Source organism: Eleutherodactylus coqui, chromosome 9 (assembly GCF_035609145.1).
Source record: "Eleutherodactylus coqui strain aEleCoq1 chromosome 9, aEleCoq1.hap1, whole genome shotgun sequence".
In the NCBI taxonomy this organism is placed as follows: domain Eukaryota; kingdom Metazoa; phylum Chordata; class Amphibia; order Anura; family Eleutherodactylidae; genus Eleutherodactylus; species Eleutherodactylus coqui.
The window spans coordinates 152,533,069-152,555,989 of record NC_089845.1 but is presented as its reverse complement, the minus strand read 5'-3'; the positions used below and the strand labels follow the sequence as shown (position 1 = coordinate 152,555,989).

The following is a 22,921-nucleotide window of genomic DNA, read 5'->3' as shown; positions in this document are numbered from 1 at the left end:
ATCACCTGACTTGCGGCAGCATTCAGTAATAGTTGCTGGGTGATGGTGGCACTGCGCTCTCGGTGCTGGCAGTACTAAATGTTCAGAGGCGAGAGAGCGCCCCCATGGGTAGGCTGAAAATCAGCTGCGCATCAGAGTTAAAATCCACACCAATGGTGCGCTTTTTGATGCAGAAATACTGCAGATTTTGCCACAGATTTTCTGCTACGGTAAGGCCTCATGTCCACGGGGAAAATCAGATCGGATTTGTAACGCAGATTTGGACAGAAAATGCAGTGCGGATGAGCTTAAAATTGTATTTTATTGCATGCGGGGGACATGCGGATGCGTTTTTTTTTCACGCGTGTATGTACGCGGATGCAATTTTTATGTTGGAGGTGTTTAGGCCACTTTACCCCACCTCCTAGTACTTTCTCCACCTCCCAGCCTTGAAATCTGCAGCGGATCTCTCGCACCCATAGAGATCAATGGAGGCCATCCGGAGCATGATCTGCACTTAAATGGAGCATGGCACGTTTTTTTTCATGCACCGGATATTTTTAAATCACTTTTAAATACCATTCGCGGGTATTTATCTACCCACGGGTGTCCAATGCATCCCTATGGGGCGCAGATCCACGTGCGGGAAAAACGCTGCGGATTTTAAATAACAATTATCCAGTGGACATGAGGCCTTAGGCCTCATGTCCACGGGGAAAATCAGGCCCGCTCCAGATTCTCCATGGAGAATCTGCAGCGGGTCCCTCCTGCCCCGCGGACATGAGCGCTGAAAATAAGAATAAATAAGAATAAACTTACCTCCCGCCCGCTCCGGATCCTTCCTTCGCTGAGGTGTCATCTTCTCTGCGTCGCGGCCGGATCTTCTTTCTTCGGTCCGGCGGATGCGCAGGATGACGTCGGTGACGTGCCCTGCGCATGCGCCGGCCCGAAGAAAAAAGATCCGGCCGCGACGGAGAAAAGATGGTGCCGCGGCGAAGAGAAGAAACGGAGCGGGTGAGTAAATTCCGATTTTTGTCTCCCGCGGATCCGGACGGCTTCCATAGGCTTCAATAGAAGCCCGCGGGAGACCCGCACGAAAATGGAGCATGGTCCAGATTTTTTCATGCTCCATTTTTAAAAAAATCCCTTTTATTGACCATCCGCGGGTATTTATCTACCCGCGGGTGGTCAATGCATCCCTATGGGATGTGGATCCGCGGGCAGGAGAAGAGTTAAAATCTGCTGCGGATTTTAATTCTTCTTTTGCCCGTGGACATGAGGCCTTAATCCTCAGCATTTCCGCTGCATGTGAACCTACCCCATAACAGCTTTATAAGGCCTGTTCACATTAGTGTCAGAGATTCCAGTCTGAACCGCCACTGATGAATTCTATTCAAATACAGGACAAAATGGCACAGCATGCAGCGCTATTTCATACTACAAAAAACACCGGCCGACCAGAATACTAAGGACCTTGTTATAGCAAGTGAAGAATCGCTCATGTAAATTAACCCATTGTAGATAAGGAATAATTACTATGTGTAAATCCTGAGCATCGCGCAATTGTAAACTTGTGTGTGTAAATACAACATTAGGGCTCTTTTAGATGACCTGTTGGGTGCAGATGCCCGTCAGCCCGTCCCAGCGATGATCGCTCCAGCGCTATTACACAGGAACGAGCAGCGCTCAGTGAATGGAGGCGGAGCGGCCGGGGAGCGTTCTGGCCCTTCCAATCCCATTCATAGTAAACAGGCAGATAAACGACTTGCTGATCGTCATTCAGTATTTACGCAAACAGAAACTGAACGATGAACAATAAGGCCGGGGAGCGTTCTGGCCCTTCCAACCCCATTCATAGTAAACAGGCAGATAAACGACTTGCTGATCGTCATTCAGTATTTACGCAAACAGAAACTGAACGATGAACAATAAGGCCCAATGTCCACGGGCGGATCTGATTTGCGGAATCCATGCGGGTCACCTGAAAACTAAGTCGCCCATAGGGAAGTATGGTGTCCACACATGAATTAAAGCTTGCGGATTTGTTTTGCGGACCTTTTGGTCCATTTCAGTGCAGTTCCCGCACGGAGGGCTTCCATTAAAGTAAATGAAAGCTGACCAATCTGCGACCCAGTGTCAGCTGTGCACGGGCCGCAAGGAAAGCAGGAGTTTAAAAAAAGAACTCTACCTCGCATGTGCGGTGGCATGCAGATTCATTGCTGGCTCACTGGCTTTCGAGTGAGAATCTCGAGCGAGTTTTGTATGTTGCGAGATCCACAAAACTTGCACGACTATGAACTCCATTCTTTTGAATCGACTTGTTCACATGAGTGATTTTTTCCTGCGCGGCAATAGGATGTTCTATCTTTTCCCGTTCTGTTGGAACGCATCACCCATTGATTTAAATGGGACAGTAAACACATTGCATGGCACTCCCATACGGTATGATGTGCACGCCAGTGCGATGTGACGTTCCCATTGTTCTCCAATGGGAAACACTTGTGATCCTCTGACACATGGAAAACGCACGCCTGAAGATTGCAATTTCACAGAAGTGATTTAAGGTGTTTTTGCATGTTAATTCCCTCACATTGGCGTAAAGAAAGCACATTGGCAAGCGCGATGTTGGGGGAAGTTTCTGGACCCAATATCACGCTCGCCCCTTTTGAATGTAGCCTTAGTGAATAAAAACAGCTGAGCAATCGGTATTTAAAGGATTTGTGAACAAACCAACGATGATTTTTATGCCTGCATGAAATGAACAATAAGTAAACTAATTATCGAGCATTGTTCAATCGTGGCCATGTTCACACTAAATAATTATCATTCTTTTTTGCTCGATTAGAAGATTTTTTTGAACACTAATCGGTCCTTAGAAGCTCAGGCAGCCATCAATCTTTGTAACAAGCTAAATAATGGTTTCTGTCATAATAATGTAGTCACATGGCTGATCAAATGCTGATTACATCACAGGTTAATCCTTTATCCTCACCACTGCTAAACCCCGCCCCCTACCTACTGATCACATGATGATGACATCATCACAGGTTATTCCTTTATCCTGTTTGCTGCTAAACTCCACCCCCTACCTACTGATCACATGGTGGTGACATCATCACATGGCCTTGCAGCTGCAAATCAAGTCTTGCTGGGTATTTCTGGCTGGTAGTCTCTGGTGTTCTCTCTGTTATAAGCCATTCTCCCAGCTGTAAGGTAAGCTTCCACCACATGTTCCTGTGCAATGCTTGTAGTGATACAGTCTGCTGGGGTCATACATGTTACATGTGGAGGGTCCTCCCTGACGCTCAAATCTCCTGGATTGGGGGTCAGTATTGGGGTACGATAAGAGGAGATGCAAATTGTTGCATGCAGAATGATACTTTTGGCGGAACTCCCCAGTATGTTAGTTTCCTCTCCCTCATGGCTGGCAGACTGGACACCTTGAGGTTGGGCTCAAAAAGGTGAATGCAGTTTATGCATCTAGCACATTTTATTCCTTAGTCAAGCCTTTTTTTTTTTCTAGAAACTCGCGTGTGTCCGTATGATGGCACACAGACACCAGATAAGAGTAAGTCTTGCAGCAATTTTTCTAATCTGTGTGAACAGGAAATAATGAGACCATGTGCTTTCCAGGCAAGACAAAACACGCACACAGAATGAAAATAAGGTCATGTGAATTCCCTCTTATTTGGACTATAATTCACCTTTCACAGATTATCCATAACATTAAAACCACCTGTAATATTCTAAAGTGTCCTGTGGCATCTGCACCATTCGTCAGCCACAGATCCTGTAAGTTGCTCGCTGCGGCCTCCATGGATCAGACTTGTTTCTCTCTATTAGGGCTCCTTCACACGAGCGTAAATACGCAGGCCGTCAGGAGGATTGCATTAAATCCAATGCATTCATTCAACTGGTCTGGCATATTTACGCAGGTAAATGGCTGTGTATATACGCTTGTGTGAAGGAGCCCTCAAACTGAGATCTGGAGAATTTGGAACAGTGATCTTCGTCATGTTCCTGAACAGGTTGTGCAGTGCGGCTGGGTATTATCCTGCTGATACATGGCGCTGCCATTAGGGAATACCGCCATGAAGGGGGACTTGTCTATACAATGTTAGGTAGGTGGTACTTGTCACATCCACATGATGTCAGGACTCGGGGTTTACTAGAAGTTGCACTAAGTTTCAAACTTTACTCTTCATTTCTTTATTCCTGATATGCAGTATACTACTTGCTCCTAGTTTCAGACTCTCCTCATGTAAATGTGTCCCTCCCAGTAATACATGCTGAATGAGAGGTCTGTGTGTGCAGGATGCTGCTGCCTTAACTAGTTCTCATGTATTAGACTGCTTCTTCCTCCTGTGGCTCATGAGATCTCTTCTCCCCGAAGAATCCCCCTCTAATCCATCTGGTGACGGCTCTGCGAAGCTTTTCTCTGGCTGCTCTATAAGTGAGGTTCTGTATATCACACATGATGATGTACCTGTAGGATTTACAGCCGCTCCTTTCTTCATAAAGGTTCCTGCAGTTCTCCAACCTCCAGTTCATCCCATTTTCTCCTTCAATCTGCTCTTTCTCCTGAATGACCCACCAAGGATGGCCAAGGACAGGAAGGAGATCACCAGAAGAATATTAGACTTCACCTTGGAGATCATCTACCTGCTGACCGGAGAGGTGAACGCTTCTACATTTCTATCCTCTTTATTGTAGTATTTACCAAGTCATCGGCAAGGGAAATCCATAATGGGGAGTAACAGGAAGAGTCCAGTGTCCTATATAAGAAATAACATGATCAGTCACCAATATAATCAGTTATGTATCATGTAACCAATGTACTGATAGTAATGAGAATGGTAAATGGGCACCATGAGTAGTAGTAACCAGGAGGAGGGGACTGGGAACAAGAAGGCCGGAGTCCAGTCTGGAGGAGGAGAGAGCTAGAAACAAGAGGATGAGAGGCCGGAGTGTAGTCTGGAGGGAGGGGGGAGAGGGCTGGGAACAAGAGGATGAGAGGCCGGAGTGTAGTCTGGAGGGAGGGGGAGAGGGCTGGGAACAAGAGGATCAGAGGCCGGAGTGTAGTCTGGAGGGAGGGGGAGAGGGCTGGGAACAAGAGGATCAGAGGCCAGAGTGTAGTCTGGAGGGAGGGGGAGAGGGCTGGGAACAAGAGGATCAGAGGCCAGAGTGTAGTCTGGAGGGAGGGGGAGAGGGCTGGGAACAAGAGGATCAGAGGCCGGAGTGTAGTCTGGAGGGAGGGGGAGAGGGCTGGGAACAAGAGGATCAGAGGCCAGAGTGTAGTCTGGAGGGAGGGGGAGAGGGCTGGGAACAAGAGGATCAGAGGCCAGAGTGTAGTCTGGAGGGAGGGGGAGAGGGCTGGGAACAAGAGGATCAGAGGCCAGAGTGTAGTCTGGAGGGAGGGGGAGAGGGCTGGGAACAAGAGGATCAGAGGCCGGAGTGTAGTCTGGAGGGAGGGGGAGAGGGCTGGGAACAAGAGGATCAGAGGTTGAAGTGTAGTCTGGAGGGAGGGGGAGAGGGCTGGGAACAGAAGGATCAGAGGCTGGAGTGTAGTCTGAAGGGAGGAGGAGGAGAGGGCCGGGAACAAGAGGATCAGAGGCTGGAGTGTAGTCTGGAGGGGGGAGGAGGAGGAGAGGGCCGGGAACAAGAGGATCAGAGGCTGGAGTGTAGTCTGGAGGGAGGAGGAGGAGAGGGCCGGGAACAAGAGGATCAGAGGCTGGAGTGTAGTCTGGAGGGGGGAGGAGGAGAGGGACGGGAACAAGAGGATCAGGGGCCGGAGTGTAGTCTGGGGAGGAGGAGGGGGAGAGGGACGGGAACAAGAGGATCAGAGGCTGGAGTGTAGTCTGGAGGGAGGTGTCGTAGTAATTGTACTGACTATACAATATCATGACGTTTTTTTTTTGCTTTTTTTTTTTTATGTGTACACTGTAGAAACATGACTCTCACAAAGATCACGGAATTAAATTGTTTTTCCCAACTCCCTTTAATTTTTTTTCAGTTTATTATAGGGCACATTAAATAGTACCATTGAAAAATACAGCTCGCCTCACAAAAAACAAGCCCTAAGGTATCAATGTCGATTAGATAAATAAGAGTTAAGATTTTTTTTAAAAAGGGGGAGAAGAAAATGAAGATGGGGGGAGGGGGGGGGGAGCTGTGTACTTAAGGGGTCAAACTGCAACTGCCCTTTACATCTAGAGGAAGGAAGATTTCTATATCAACATAGAGAGTGTCTTACTGTAAGGCTGGGTTCACACTGGGCGGATTTGCTGCTGGAATTTCGGCCGGAATTTCACCGCAGCAAATACACCTGCGACCGCTAATCCCGGGAAAAGCCAGCGATGTGAACAAGATTTCTCAGAAATCTCGTCCACACGGGACGGCGAATCTGCCGCGGCAAAGCTGGCCGGCCGCAGCATGTCCCCTTTTATTTTATTTTTTTTCCTTTCTTCCGCTGCGGCCGCGGTTCCCTCTATGGGAGCGCCGGACGCAGCGGAAGAGCGAGCTAAGTGCCGCCGGTTTTGAAGCACCGCTTCTCCCGGCAGAAATCTTAGTTTTTCGCTGCAGCCAAACCGTGAGATTTCCACCGGGATTCCGGTGTGTGTCAACCCAGCCTAAGAGCAGTGAGACTATGGAATTCTCTGCCTGATGGAGAACTCGCTGAAAGGCCTGGATGCCTATCCTGAGTGTAGTATTACAGGTTATGGTTACTGCAGACGAGTCGCTGATCCTCAGGAGGGTTTTTGCCTTCCTCTGGATTAACATGGAAAAATCAGCTTAACTGGATGGGCTTGCATCTTCTTCTTTTTTTTTTTTTTTTTTTTTCCCAGCCTCAAACTGTTACTATGTTCATCAGTTGTAAAAGTAGGCAGGCTCCAGAATGTTTTATATAGAAGGAATGCTACCTTATAATGGGTGGCCCAGTGGAGGTATTATTCCATTTCCCTTATTTGTTTCTTATAAAGTGCAGTATTTGTGATCTCTGAGGGTGCGTTCACACGAGCGCATAAACGGCGCGTTTTTGCGCCCAATCGTATAAACGTGACCATCTGAGGCATTGGTTTCCAATGTATTCGTTCGCATGGGCGATTTTACGGCGCGTAAAAACGGCAACCCGAAAAAAAGACGGAACATACGCGACCAAAATACGCGCCAACGCATATTTGATGGCCGAAAAGATAGTTTGCAAAGTAGGAACAAACGATAATACGCTTTGTAGCTCTGGTCATGATTGACGAAAAACGTTCTTTCCGGCGATTAAACGCTGCGCACGTGCGAACTTAAATACGCCTACGCTCGTGTGACCGCGCCCTGATTTTGATGGTCGCAGTAATTTCCTCCTTCAGATATTTCTAAGGCAAGTTGTTTAGTCACTAAAGACAAGCTGGTAGGAGGATTCTACTCTGTGTCCTCCCTTACCTTTCCTCGCCTCCACTTATCCTGAGATGAGTGATGTAAGATGAGCAACTATGCTATATGTGTCCACCTAGTGGTTGGGATGTCAGTTGCGGCCTGGCAAGAGTTTGGCTAGTATATCTTAGTAACATATTGAATTCGTAGTGTGAGAAATTTTGAGTCTTTAACTAAATTCACAGAAAGGTAAAGGTGGAAACCATTGTAACTGAGTGTGTGACGTGTATAGGATGATCGGGAGTAACATTTCTGGATATGGTGATGGACTTCTTCCACTATGTGAGGGTAGCAGTGGTATTTCCTAGTTTGCAGTGTAATGAGGGCAGTTTGGGTGGACGGGGGGCAGATTGTAATCCTCTAGAAAGGGGGATGTAACGTCACTTATTATTGTGTACATGATGCTATTTCTCAGTGTCTCTCCATACACAGGATTACACAATAGTGAAGAAGACATCAGGGGACGGTGTGACTCCCATCATCCATCTCCAGGAGTCAGGAGGATGGAGCAGGAGTCATTTCTCCATCACAGAGCCTCCCTCCCCGATACATGAGCAGAAGATCCTAGAGCTCACCAACAAGATGATGGAGCTGCTGACAGGAGAGGTGATGCTGCGGGGGATGGGGGACATTATACAGTAACAGGAGGGGTCTGGGTGATGACTGGATATTGTGTTGTCAGGTTCCTATAAGGTGTCAGGATGTGGCTGTCTATTTCACCATGGAGGAGTGGGAGTATATAGGAGGACACCAGGATCTGTATGAGGACGTCATGATGAAGGATCCGCAACTTCCATCACCAGGTAAGTGCAAGCAGCTATATAAACATATGAGTAAAGTACTTTTTGTGGGACTGCCAATTACTGTGGGTACAGGTTGGCACTAGCAGCTGCTTTAAAAGTGACCCTCCAGGATGTTCAGAACCCTGACTGACCTCATTATCTATTATACAAGGGGGTACTGATAAGTATTGAGCTCGTATGTATTCTACATCCAGCGGCCCACTATCTCCTATATCCTATAGCGGGCTTTAAGAGGCTCTCAGACAATCTCACTATGTCTCTATCAGACTGTATTCGACCAATAAATGTTGTCAAACACTTACAGCTCCGCCCAGGAGGCTTATGAGGTCTATTACTGGCTGTAGTTCTTGTAGATGTACAACCATCAGCAGGTGGAAAGCTAAACAGAAGATGATTGAACATGATGATTATCCGTTTAGTCGCATCAGACCCTCGGTCACTCCATGGGTCAATGTTCTCCAGCATTTCTGTCTTTCACAGCTTCCTTTAGTTCCGTGATTGACATGTTGGTGGTGGCCTTGATTGTATCTAGCCATCTTGTTCTTTGTTGTCCTGATCTTCTCTTTCCACTGACTTTGCCAAGCATCAGTTCTGTTTCTAGTGAGTTCGCATGAATCACATGGCCAAAAAAAGTCGCTATTTGATGATTTTGCCCTCTAGTGATATTTTCGGTCTGACGCGATCTTACACTACCTTGTTTGTTGTTATGGCAATCCAAGGTATCTGTAGCATTCTCCTCCAGCACCAGAGGTCAAACGCATAAAATTTCCTTCTGTCTGTTTTTCTGAGCGTCCAATTTTTTCAACTGTACGTTGTTATGGGAAAGACTATTGTATTGACCAGTCTGGTTTTTGTTGCAATGCAGATATTCTTGCTTTTCCATTCCTTGCATTGCAATCCTACCAAGTGTAATCCGCCTCTTGATCTCAGGTCCAGATTGCTCTTTGTAATCAATTTTTGGATCCAAGGAAGATGAAATCTTGGACTGTCTCGACTTCTTCATTGTTAATTTTTATGTTCACTGTGACTCTCGTTTTCTTGCTGTTGAGATACAGTCCCATGCGTTCGCTTTCCTTTTGCACTAGTTGGATAAGGCATTTCAAGTCCCTTTCACTTTCCACAAGCAGGGTGGTGTCATCAGCATATATGAGGCTGTTGACATTTCTGCCAACGATTTTTGACTTCGAGTTCTAATTCGTTCAGATTGCATCGCCTCATTATTGTTTCTGTGTACAGATTGAAAAGTACTGGTGATAGAATGCAGCCTTGCCGTACACGTTTCTCGATTTCGAACCAATCCGTGTTTCCATAAGCCATCCTGACTGTTGCTTCTTGGTTGTTGTAAAGTGACCTTTTAAGCTGTTTAATATGTTCTGGGATGCCCATTTGCTTCTGACACTTCCAAAGCTTGTCATGTTCGACACAGTCAAAAGCTTTGCTGTAGTCAATGAAACACGTGTACACATCCTTTTGATACTCCTAGGTCTGCTCCATGATCCACCCCAGGTTCGTGATTTGGTCTCTGGTGCCACGACCTTTGCAGAAGCCAGCTTGAATGTCCAGCAGTTCCCGTTCAACAAATGTCACAATGCGTTTTTGTATGATCTTTAAAGAATTTTGCTGGCGTGAGGTATGAGGGCGATGGTGCGGTAATTGGAACATTCTTGAGCATCATCTTTTTTTGGAAGTTTGACAGATCTTGTCCCGTCTTTGGGCCACGATTTGGAGCTCTAGATCTTTTGACATAGGTCGGTCAGAATCTTGACTGACACTGACTTGAGCAGTTCAGCTGGTATGTGATCAATGCCCAGAGCTTTCCTGTTCGGTAGTTGTTTCAGGGCCCATGTCACTTCTTCCTCCAGAATGCCCGGTTCTTGTCTACTTGATGTACGTGATCCAACAGGTTGTCTGTCTGATCGCCTGCATACAGCTCTGCTGTATATTCTCACCACCTACACTTGATTTGGTTTTCTTGTAATAATTTGCCATCCCAGTCTTTGATGGTTGCTGCCTTGCGTGGTACGAACGGTGCCTGGTTCTGCTTCACATGGGCGAAGAGAGCTCGGGTGTGTCCTTGCTGGTTCGCTTCTTCCAGTTTCGCACATTGGTTGTTCCAGTAGCGCTCCTTGTCTCATCTGACTTTTCTTTGAAATTCTGCATTTAGCTGTCTGAATTCAACGATGATGCCCGCTGCTTTAGCTGCTCGGCTCTTGTTGGTGATCATGATGGATTCATTTGATCGCCATTGCGATCGTTTTGCTAATCACTTCATTTTATTTTATTTTTTGGGGGGGGGGGGGGGAAATCTGATTTCCTCCCATAATTTGTCAGGGTCTTTTCCGATGATGCTGAGTTTATCAAATCTGTTGTTTACTTCAATTGCGTATCGTAAAGCAATATTGTCTACATCGAAACGGCATATTGCTGGTGACCTTTTGATGTTGCTGAATCTGAATGTGATTTTTGCAAATAGGAGCTGATGATCGGAGCCACAGTCTGCACCCAGAAGTGTTCTCATGGCCAGAATTGAGCTTTTCCAACGCAGTTGACATAGGAAGTAGTCTATTTGGGTTCAATTTATGCCATTTGGAGCCGTCCATGTGTACAAGTGGCATTTCAGCTGCTCAAAGCATGTGTCCATGATCGATAGGGAGTTTTCCGTGCAACATTGGACCATACGGTCGCCTGCATTACTCCGCTCACCCAAACTGAATTTGCCAACGACTGGTAGGTGTTCTCCAGAGCCTTTTTTGCATTGAAATGCCCTGTTATAAAAGTAATATCTTTGAAAGGGGTCTAATTTTGATTGCTTGCGGGAGATCAGCATAGAATTTCAATGCCTTCATCTTTTGAATCAGTTATGGGCGCATAAACTTGCAGAATTGTGATCGAGCGAGAATTCCCATTGATGTGTATGGATATGATCCTATTGTTAATGGCATTAAAACAATGGACAGCTTTGGCGACTGCCTTGTTTGCAATGAATGCCACTCCGTTGCGTTTGATGTTGACGGTGCCTGAGTAGAAAACTGTGTAATCATCGCTATTGAAGAAACTGTTGCCTGTCCAGTGAAGCTTGCTGATACCCAACAGGTCAATGTTAAAGGGGTTGTCCTGCGAAAGCAAGTGGGGTTATACACTTCTGTATGGCCATATTAATGCACTTTGTAATGTACATTGTGCATTAATTATGAGCCATACAGAAGTTATTCACTTACCTGCTCCGTTGCTGGCGTCCCCGTCTCCATGGTGCCGTCTAATTTTCAGCGTCTAATCGTCGGATTAGACGCGCTTGCGCAGTCCGGTCTTCTCTTCTGAATGGGGCCGCTCGTGCCGGAGAGCGGCTCCGTGTAGCTCCGCCCCGTCACGTGCCGATTCCAGCCAATCAGGAGGCTGGAATCGGCAATGGACTGCAGAGAAGCCCTGTGGTCCACCGAGGGAGAAGATCCCGGCGGCCATCTTCACCAGGTAAGTAAGAAGTCACCGGAGCGCGGGGATTCAGGTAAGCACTGTCCGGTTTTCTTTTTAACCAGTGCATCGGGTTTGTCTCGCGCCGAACGGGGGGGGCTGTTGAAGGAAAAAAAACCCGTTTCGGCGCGGGACAACCCCTTTAAGCTGTTCCATTTCATTTTTTAGAATTTCCAATTTTCTTATGTTCATGCCATGGACATTCCACGTGTCAATGTTGTGAATCTTTGAGGAATGCAAACAAAACCTTTCGCTTATAGCTGCATCAGCAGACCGGCGTCCAAATGGCTTTGACCGGCCCCTCGTCATTAGTGCCCAAGTTATTCAAGTTTCGTCCTTGTTCTTCCCTGGTGGCTTGATCAGTGCCTATCAGACCCGGGGTGGGGGTGCCTTCCAGCACCATATTTGGTCCCATTTTGGTTTTGATCCATAAAGCATTTTGGCAGTGGTAGTGGAGTAGTTTGCCATTGCTTTCCCCTCCACTCCCCATTTATGTGGGCTTGGGACCAGCATGCAGCTGTTGCCAACCACACATCTGGGTTGACTGAACATGAGATAAAGTGAAACTAAAACCCAGCAGGGACTGGAAGAAGGGAGGAGCGGGTGACATCCAAGCCCAACTTTAGGGAGAGATGAGGGACAAAGCTAATAGTGATGTCAGCAGAACAGCAATATATTTCTTGGTGCCCTCAGATTTATTTGCTAAATTTACAAACTTTTATGTTTGGGAAAAAAACAATCAAAGAAAGAACTATTTTAAAAGGCTCAACACAACTAATATAACAAGTGGTTTCTCCAGATCCAACACAAACTGCCACTTTTAATGAATAGTGAAAATTATTAGATAGAAGTAAAATCTGACATGATAATATATTCTGACATTGCTCTATTCTAATGCTATTTCAATTGAGTTACCTTTTCTAAGAATTTGAATGATGCTAACATTTCTACCGAATATTCCGGCGTATAAGACGACCCCCTAACTGTCGCCTTATATGCCTGGAATACGGTGTTAAAAAAAAAAAAAAAAAAAAAAAAAGCAATACTCCCCTTCCCCGGCGTTCTGCAGCGCTGGTGCAGGCTGTCACTCCCTCCTCGTCCCCTGACAGAGCATTGCTTTCTGGATGCGGGGCTTGAAAACCCCGCCTCCAGAAAGCTAATGCTGTGATTGGCTAACTCACGCGCTGTCAGCCAATCATAGCCATTCAATGTCATTGAATGCCTGTGATTGGCTGATGGCGCGTGACTTAGCCAATCACAGCATTAGCTTTCTGGAGGCGGGGATTTCAAGCCCTGCATCTTGAAAGCAATGCTCTGTCGGGGACGAGGAGGGAGCGACAGCAGCGCCACAGAACACTGGGGGAGGTGAGTACTGTGCTTTTTGCTTTAATTTTTTTAATTTTTTTTATTTTGACTTTTTTTTTTTGTATAGCCGGCGTATAAGAGGACCCCCCCCCCCCCCCCCCCCCCCCAACCCCGACTGCAGAGCAGATTTTTCGGGCTTAAAAGGACGTCTTATACGCCGGAATTGTGTGTGTGTGTGTGTGTGTATATATATATGTGTATATATATATATGTGTATGTGTGTGTATATATATATATATATATATATATATATATATATATATATATATATATATATATATATATATATATATATATATATATATATATATATATATATATATAAAAAATTTCTTCAATTAATCATGTCTCTTACATCTATCCATATATATATAATTTATCTGATTATATATTTATATTTTATCCTATATGGTTACATATTATATCATATGATGTTTGAATCAAGATTATTGAGATCTAATACAGTTTGCAGGATCAAAAGTTAATATGTGATCACTAAGATATAATGAACTGGCAAAGTGAGATTTAACTATCAGCTGTCTTGTTATGTTTTTAATTGCACATGGTTTTTAGGAAGTGGTGTTCATTGTACAAGTTAGGTGACCAAGGTCTAGGCTGAACCGAAACGTGTCCTAAAGTGTTTTTTTTTTTTTTTGCCCTGGTATATTGGCACTCCTTTAATAAAGGCTAACAGATTCTTCTACATTAGCAGTTTCCTTCCTTTTGGATTTATTTTATGCCACTTTTAATGACTGCTGCAGTCACAGAGGTATGAAATCCCCCTCAATAGAATTTCGTATAGGAGTACATATTTGCAAATCGGGTATTATCTGACGCACACCTGATGCAACTAATCAAGGGCTTCATTAATTGCATCAGGTGTGCTTGAGAGAATGAAAAAAGTTTGGTGCCGTGTTATCCAAACTTGAGAGAAAACGCCTCAAAATACCTTTAATGGTTCAGGCTTTGACAGTTAGTTGCATATGACGAAGGTGACATCACCAGCTCATTCTTTCTCAGGCAGCCTGTTTGGACTGCAAGATTCTCAATGCTCATGCACTGATCGTTCAGTGCTTCATAATCCTATATGAAATGCTAAACAATCGTTGTTTAAACTGCACGAAGTGCACGAGCCGGTGCTGACTTTTATGCTGGCTGAAACTTAACGATGAGCGAGAACGTCCCGATTTCTCATTCATTGTTCAGTCGTTGCCTTGCGTTTAAACTGAAAGATTATCGTTCAGTTTCACTTGTATGAACAATTTATTTTTTTTTTTTCCTTAAACATTTCTCATTCCTTCTAAATGGGACTAAAGTAAAGAGAGTGGTCCAAGAAATTAAGAGAACAGATGACTGCTTTCCTTATGTCTCTGCAGATGGAGCCAGTAGGAGAAATCCCCCAGAGAGCTGTCCCAGTTTGCTGTATTCCCAGGACTGTCTAAAGGAAGATCCAGATGTCCCAGAGAACCATCAGGTAGCAGATGCTGAAATCGCACCAGCATGCCACCATAAAGAGATGGAGCCAAAGCGCAGTGTACTTTTTTTCCCCTTTTTCTCTTTCCTGTCGGTTTAGGCTGAAAATCTGATTGATATTAAGGTTGAGGTTGTAGATGAAGAGAAGATGAATATAAGGGCTGATCAGAAGGGTAAGGAGAGGAGACTTCATTAGGTGTAAGTGGGTGTCAATTGGATACTTCTCCCATCATCTGATCCTCACTGTGCGTTTCCTACAGATGGAGCCAGTAGGAGAAATCCCCCGGAAATATGTCCCAGTCCTCTGTATTCTCAGGACTGTCCAGAGGAAGATCCCGATGTCCCAGAGAACCATCAGGTAGATGACAAGGAGCGCTATATCAAATTTACTAGTAATTATTAGGAAATTATAGTGCTGGTGTTTCTGGTGGTACAATGCACCACACAGCTTTGCTACATTCGCGTCACACACACAGCTGTGCTACATGGCATGCGCCTGACAGACACAGCTGTGCTACATGGCATGCATTTTACAGAAACGGCTCTGCTACAACATGCATGTAACAGACATGACATGCACATGGTACAAACACAGCTCTGCTACATTATGAGTGTGACAGACCCAGCTGTGCCACAGTACACGCGCATGTTACAAACTCAGCTCTACTACATGACATGCTCATCACAGCACAGACACAGCTGTGCCACAGTACATGTGCGTCACAAACACAACTGTGCTACATGACATGCATCCATGCTGACATTAATTATACAATATAATTAATGCAACGGAGGACAATGTGCGGCTACAAACAGACCTGGACAAGCTGGGGGATTGGGCAGAAAAATGGCAAATGAAGTTCAATGTTGAAAAATGTAAGACTATGCACATGGGCAGGAGTAACGGATGTCACCAATATTCACTTAGGCCTTAGTCAGACGGGCGTTTTTAGCCGCGATTTGCGCATGCGTCCGGCTTTTTTTTTTTTTTAAAACCATTGCTTTGCAATGGTATCGGACACATGAGCGCTTTTTATGCGCTCGTCCGATAAATTATAGAACAAAAAATCGCAGATCGCACCTATCTGCGATCTGCGATTCCTGTTCTCTTCTGTATATGCGCTCAATGGGGCCGGCGGCAGCAGCGCCGACCCCATTGAGAACATATAGAAGACAAATCATTCTTCTCTGCCACAGCTGTAACAGCTGTGGAAGAGAAGAACGATGTTTGCCCATTGAATTCAATGGAGTGGCAATACAGCCGCTCCATTGAAAGCAATGGGCTGCCGGCGTGCGCGGGGTAAATTGTCGGGAAGGGGTTAAATATATAAGCCCTTCCCGGCAATTCATCCTAAAATGTGTTAAAATAAAAAAAAAAAATGTATACTCACCTTTCCGCTGCAGCCGAAGTCCAGCCGCGGCCGCTGTCAGTTCTCCTGAACTGCTTCTCGGCACTATTCAGCTGGCGGGGGTTTAAAATCCCCGCCTGCTGAATGATCTGCCTCTGATTGGTCATAGCCCTGACCAATCAGAGGCTGAAAACACTCACACACCCATTCATGAATGGGTGAGTGACTGCTGCCTCTCAGCGCTGAGCCAATCAGGGGCAGGTCTGACTCGCATCCATTCATGAATGGGTGTGAGTGAGGCATGCCTCTGATTGGCTCAGCGCTGAGCCAATCAGAGGGCAGGTCTGACTCACACCCCCTCCACACCCATTGCAGGATGGCCGCACGGAGCTCCGGCTGCAGGCAGAAGGTGAGTATACAATTTTTTTTTTTAATTTTTACACATTTTAGGATGCATTGCAGGTAAGGGCTTATATATTTAAGCCCTTACCGACAATTCATCCCGGGCTCGCCCGCAGCGCATTGCTTTCAATGGAGACGGCTGTATTGCCGTCTCCATTGAATGCAATGCGCTGGACAGCTCCGGCCCGTTTCTAATGAAACGCGGCTAGGAGCAGATTTTCGGGCGACTTGCGCGCACCGGTCACGCGATTTGCGGATGCGCATCCGTCATGCGATCCGCAAATCGCGCGAAAAAACGCCCGTCTGACTGAGCCCTTAATGGGGTACCACTAGGGAAAAGTGATATGGAAAAGGATCTGGGGGTATTAGTGGATAATAGACTAAACTGGAGTACCCAATGCCAGTCAACTGCTGCAAAGGCAAATAAAGTCTTGGGGTGCATTAAAAGAGGTATAGGGGGCGAAGGACGAGAACATCATCCTCCCACTATATAAGGCACTTGTCAGGCCCCACATGGAATACTGCGTACAGTTCTGGTCACCGGTGCTCAGGAAAGATGTCACAGTGCTTGAGGGGGTTCAAAGAAGGGCAACCAAACTAATACATAGAATGACGGGACTGGAATACCCAGAGAGGCTATCCAAATTAGGACTATTTACTCTAGAAAAAAGAAGGTTAAGAGGCGACCAAATAACCATGTATAAGTACACGAGGGGACAACACATGGATCTCTCCCGCGATCTGTTTACACCAAGGACCACGACGGTAACAAGAGGACATCCGCTACGATTGGAGGAAAGTAGGTTTCATCACCAACATAGAAGGGGATTCTTTACTGTAAGAGCAGTTAGACTGTGGAACTCTCTACCGGAGGAAGTGGTGATGGCAAAATCCATAGAGGAGTTTAAAAGGGGACTTGATGTCTTTCTGGAGAAGAAGGATATTACAGGATATAAATATTAGGTTAAGTGTCAATCCGGGTTTACAGGCAGGTAGGAACTATTAGGGGTTGATCCAGGGAACAGTCTGATTGCCATTAGGGAGTCGGGAAGGAATTTTTTCCCCAAAAGGGCTAATTGGCTTCTGGCCTTGGGGTTTTTTGCCTTCCTCTGGATCAACACAGGAGGATAGACAGGCTGGACTAGATGGACATTGTCTTCATTCAGCCTTACATACTATGTTACTATGTTACTATGACTATACACACTACACGCACAACACATTAGACAAACAGCCACTCGCAGGTCTACTACATTTATGCTGACTGTTAAACATGACATACACAGCTACTGGATACAGTGATGAGGCCCTGGTCATGTGATCACATGACTGTGACACTGGCTTATACAGTACTACCAAACTCCAGGATGGGTCCTCCCACAGCAGTGACATCACCACAAGTCCTTCAGCTCGCCAGATCTCTGTGGTGGTGATAGGTCAGTGTCTCCTGCCAGGACCACTGATCTGTGTTGGTGGCAGTAGGTTGGTGTCTCCCGTCAGGACCGCTAAGTTGTGTCTGACATAATAACAGCTTAGTTGTATTCTCAGTGTGTTAGGACCTGCTATGATGTAGCCAGGGGGCGGAGCTATGAGACTTGCTCACATACTAACGGACAAATGGTTGTTGGTAATTTGATAAAGGGGGGGTCCTGCAATTGTAGATTTTAGGGGGCCCTTTTGGTGATTTTTAGATTTTCCTCCTGTCTGCTGTATTGTACTAATTTATTACATATGACAATTCAGGGGGAAGATGTGACTAATATTAAAGTGAAGGTAGAAGAGGAGTGGCTGATGGACGATTACCCGTGTATGAGAGACGTGAAACAGGAGATTCCAGTAGATATTGCCGCAGGTATGTAATAACGAATGGCGAAAGTGAAATTGGAGGTTTTTTTTTTTCATCCCTAAAGATGGCCCATTTTTCCTTTTTTTTTTTTTTTTTCTTTTTTCGTGGGGGGGGGGGGGGAGGGAGGGAGAGTTATGTTCCAAAAGTCATAAGATTGATTTTGTTTTGTTTGTTTGTTTTGTTTTTTCAACATAACCATATAAGGACTTGTTTTTTTCTTAATTTTATTTTCCGAGACCAGTTATATTTTTAATTGCATCATTTTGGGTTACTTATAGTATATCGTATAAATATAATTGTTTTGGGGTGGTTGTGGGGGTCAAAACATCTGCCCTTGTTTTAGGACTTTGTTTTTATAGCGTTCACCATGTGGTATTAAAAGCTAACCTTATTCTCTGGGTCAGCACGATTAGGGTGATGGCCTACTTTCTTTAATTTACTACTTTTTCACAATAGAAATACGTTTAAAAGTTTGCTTTTGACTTGTTGCATTTCAGGAAACATAATTTTTTTATTTACCTGCGACTGAGCTGTGTAAGGTGGTTGTATTTTTTATAAAATGTGCATTGAGGGTCCCCAGCCAAGGCTCACTCTCCGCCCATTAGAAGGGCCCGCTGTCTGATGGTCAGACTGGGTGGCACAGCTGTCTGCCAGAGCAGGCATTTGAGCAGGAGAGCATCAGCCATGTTTCCTGGGCACAGCAGTGCTGATCCTCCAACTCTCGTAGCTGGCGGGGGGTTTGGCTAGAGGCTCACCCTCTGACAGAGCATGAGGAGTCCCAACAGTGGCTCACCCTCTGTCTGTTATAGGGAGTCCTAGCCCGTCCCCCCTCCACCCAGAAGGGCTAGAGTAGGTGCAGCTATGACTGCCTTCCATCTATTGGGAGAACCTGAACCACGCATTGATCCAGTAAACTCCCTACTGTCAGGTTTTGCCTGTCAGAATACTTACCTGGAGGGAGAGCCAGACCACCTTACCAGTCCTCCCCCTGGCCCTGGGGGAACCACCTTAGTGATGATGATATCTCCCCTGCCAGGTAAGTATCATTTACTTATTTTTGAAGAACCCAAAAGCGTGTTTTTATTTTTTATTTTTATTTTTTTTTCCTTCTAATATCTAATCTGTCTCCTGCTCTTTCCGTTTCATCCCATTGCTTGTAGTGCAAATGAGAATAGGGCTGATCTGCACTGTAACAGCCCCTTGTAGACGGCTATTAAGTCTCCTCTTAGCCTTTCTATTTTGCTAGACTCTGCTTCTCTTAATACATCCCAGAATTGTGTTTGCCTTTTTCCTGCTGCATCACACTATTGACTCATGTTCAGTCTGTTTTTTTAGTATACCCAAGTCTTTTTCACGTGTGCTGCTGCTTAGCCTAATTCCTCCCGTTTTGTATGTGTTTCTTTTATTTTTCTTGCCCAGATATAGGGCTTTGCATTTCTCCTTGTGAACTACCACCGCCCACTGTTCAAGCTTTTCTATATCTTTTTGAATCCTCTCTCTCAACTCTAGTGTTGGCTATCCCTCCTAGCTTTGTGTTGTCTGCAAATCTGATCAGTTTCTCCTCAATTCCCCCCTCCCAGATCATTTATACAAATGTTGACCAACACTGGGCCTAGGACAGAGCCTTGTGGTACTCCACTTGACACATTGTTTCAATTGGGTGTGCAGCCATTTATGACCACTCGGAGTACAATCACTCAGCCAGTTGTGAATCCACCTAACAGTTGCCTTGTCAGTCCCATATTTGGTCGTTTTTATCAATAAGTAAGGTGTGAGATACTTTGTCACATGCTTTCCTTAAATCAAGATCTATTATATTATTTCTACCACCTCTTCCTGATCAACCCAGTCAGCGATTATGTCATAGAAGGAAATTGGATTTGTCTGGCATGACTCGTTTGTTACAAACCCATGTTGGCTCTGGCTAATTATTGTATTCTCATCCAAGTACTTGCATACATGCTGTTTAATAATTTGTTCAGAGATCTTTCCCGTTCTAGAAGTCAGGCTCACAGGCCTGTAGTTTCTGGATCCACCTTCTTCCCTTTTTTTGAAGATGGGTACAACATTTGCCCTTTTCCAATCTTCTGGGACTTCTCCTGCCCTCTAAAAATGTTCAAAGATTATGGCGAGTGGTTGAGCAATTACCTCTGCTGCTTCCTTTAGTATCCCAGGATGTAATTCATCTGGACCTTGGGACTTCAATTCATTTAAGTTAGCTAAATGTTCCCTCACCATCTCTCTGCTTATAGATAGCCTGCATTCATTTATTCCCCAAATAGCACAGGGAAGATGTTACATCCTCTTTCTGAGAGAAAAACGATACAAAATAAGAATTTAACAGTTCAGCCTTCTCAACACCATTCTTAACTAATTGCCATTTTCATCCTGTAAACATCCAATAGCATCTTCGACTTTTCTTTTGCTTTTGATAAAGCCCCCCCCCCCCCCCCCCCAAATCCTTTTTATTGCTTTTAGACTACAGTTTCTGACCACATGATATTCTTCTTTAGATATCGCCCCCTCTTTCCATTTTGATAAATATATGTATTCCTAGAAGTGGCTAGAATGCACGTGGCAGCCTGGAACTTGAAATGCAAGTCCTAAATGGCAAATAGTCTTTCATATACGTGGCTCGTCACTCTTGGCCCTGATCTGTCTCCCCCTCTGTATTGTGATGGCGTATTAGTTGGTCAGGGATTTTCAGCTGCTTTCTTTACTTGTTTTCTGCTTGTCCAATGCTCTTGGTATCCCAAGGAGTTTTGCGACTCTAGGTCCAGTCTATCTACTAGGGATACCCATGCTCTCCATGTATGTCAGTACAATGCTCTGCATTTTAATAGTTTGAATACAATTGTTTTAGGTTGTCTATGCTGTGAAAGGGCTGTACACTTATATTAGACTCCTCTGCCTCAGTGATTGGCAAGAGATGATCTGCGCTTTGATAGTTCACCACAATATGGCAGCCTCAACACGATGTCAGGGTTAACTCACATTCTCTGTTGGCTGTCTAATCAGGCTGAAGTCATTAGTTGCACTTGTAGCAGGAGAGGCTTTGAGCTGGTTACATCAATCTTTCTGGCAGGTAACCATCTCAGATCAAACAGATATTCCAACTGCTTACGTCTCTCTATGCTGATTTAAATTCCAACATTTGAACTTTTCAGCCCAAAGAAATGGCTTGACATGTTTCTACGGCTAAAGTTTCCTTAGGTGTGTGGTGTGTGTGTGGTGTTTTAAAGAGAAAATTTGGTGGCACACTATGGAAAACAAGTCAAAGCAGCCCCCAAAAAATGCTGTTTAAATCTACTAGCAGCCCTGATGGTGGACTGGTAGTAAATGAGGGAGCAGCTAACTTTCTTGTGTCAGAGGCCCCGCTTATAAACCCACCTTTAGGCTGGTCTCACACAAACTGCTCGGATTTCGCGTGTGGAGCACACAGCGGAATCCATTACTGACCACTGCCGGCGTCCGCATGGAAATGTTTAAATCTGTATTGCGGATGGTCCAGACGGCTCACCATCGGACATGTGATCGAAACGTTGCTGCTATACATATCTATGGAGTAAAGGAGTTTTTTTTTTTCTACATCTGTTTGGCACTCGTATATGCTGCTGCGGATCGATTTATAGACATATGCAGTACAGATTTTTATTTTTTTTAATTTTTTTTCCGCTATGCAAGGACACGGAGTCTTCAACCTTTCCAATCTGAAATGCGGAAGGGCAAAGGGTCGGATCGCCTCCATTGACTTCAATGGAAGCCGTCCGTGCGAAATCTACAAGAAAATAGAACATGCTGCAATTTAATTTCCGCAAATGGAAATTGCTATCTGCTCATGAAAATATTCTCTTTGTTTGTTTAAGTGTGCGTAATGCTGCGGATCATCTCTTCAGGTGACAATCACAGATTCCACAATTCAAACTTGGTCGTGTGAGACCGGACTTGGTGCCGCCCTCCCTGGGGGCTCCTACTAATACTGGACTGCTCATCTGCTTTGTCTTGCCTCAAGTATAGTCATTGACAGTCAATCAAATATGTAAATCAGTCTCGATACAGACAGATCATTCACCTATTTTTAATAGGCGTATTCGGACATGAGCTTCCTAGGATGTTTATCAACAACAGGAGGCTCCATATTTGATGTCCCATCTCTCTAGTTCTTTTCTCTGAAAATTATTGGACATTGCCATATAAAGATAAAGGACAGCACCTCACTCAGACCTTGCAGATGCCAACTCTCTAGTCTAAATATCCAGGATGCTTCCTTTTTGTAGTAAACTCTTTTATATATGTCACCTCCACTACCATTAAAGCAGATCACCTCTATTTCTTGGAATTTCAGCATGCCCAAATAGTTGTTATGATGAGTTTTAATGTGTGGCAAGGGAAGCTGGCTCTTCCCTTCACACACTAATCATGCAGGCTAGAATTTGTCCGCTGAATTCTCGTATTCTCTTGCCCACGTAATTATGTATTGAAAACATTTTTAAAAATTTTAAAAAGTGGAATGAAATTTTGGGGAAAAAAATTGAATTTTGCTATGTTAGCAGGGGTATTGTTTTTATGGCGCACGCAAAAATTACATAACTATTCTGTAGGTCAGTTCGATTACAATGATACCAAATTTTCGTTAGGTTTCTTTTTGCTGTGCTACTTTCAAAAGATATGTTTTTTTTTTTTTGTCAGTTTTCTGAACACAACTTTTTGTGTATTTTTTATTTTTTTTTATTTTTTTTTAATCTTCCTCATTTTTTGAAGGATGACCTGTGGTTTCTAATAGTACTGTTTTAGAGTACATACAACTTTTT

The 22,921-nt window shown here is 44.8% G+C and overlaps 1 protein-coding gene and 1 pseudogene across 1 annotated transcript; both read left to right on the top strand.

Moving 5' to 3' along the window:
• LOC136578716 (oocyte zinc finger protein XlCOF7.1-like) overlaps positions 1 to 22,921 on the top strand; it is a 163,011-nt pseudogene that overhangs the window by 91,301 nt on the left and 48,789 nt on the right.
• LOC136578897 (uncharacterized) lies at positions 961 to 19,726 on the top strand. Its single transcript, XM_066579072.1, has 10 exons — positions 961 to 993; positions 4,501 to 4,656; positions 7,837 to 8,010; positions 8,087 to 8,207; positions 14,357 to 14,514; positions 14,614 to 14,686; positions 14,774 to 14,885; positions 18,010 to 18,116; positions 19,039 to 19,146; positions 19,620 to 19,726. Exons 1-10 carry the CDS (start codon positions 961 to 963, stop codon positions 19,724 to 19,726), a joined length of 1,149 nt encoding a protein of 382 aa, XP_066435169.1.

Bases quoted from the DNA above. Each gene is read 5' to 3' on its own strand.
- LOC136578897 (XM_066579072.1), top strand. From the start codon at position 961: ATGGTGCCGCGGCGAAGAGAAGAAACGGAGCGG. The intron at 8,208-14,356 runs GTAAGTGCAAGC...ATGGGACTAAAG, and splicing joins TCCGCAACTTCCATCACCAG to TAAAGAGAGTGGTCCAAGAA. The intron at 14,886-18,009 runs GCGCTATATCAA...GACAATTCAGGG, and splicing joins CATCAGGTAGATGACAAGGA to GGAAGATGTGACTAATATTA.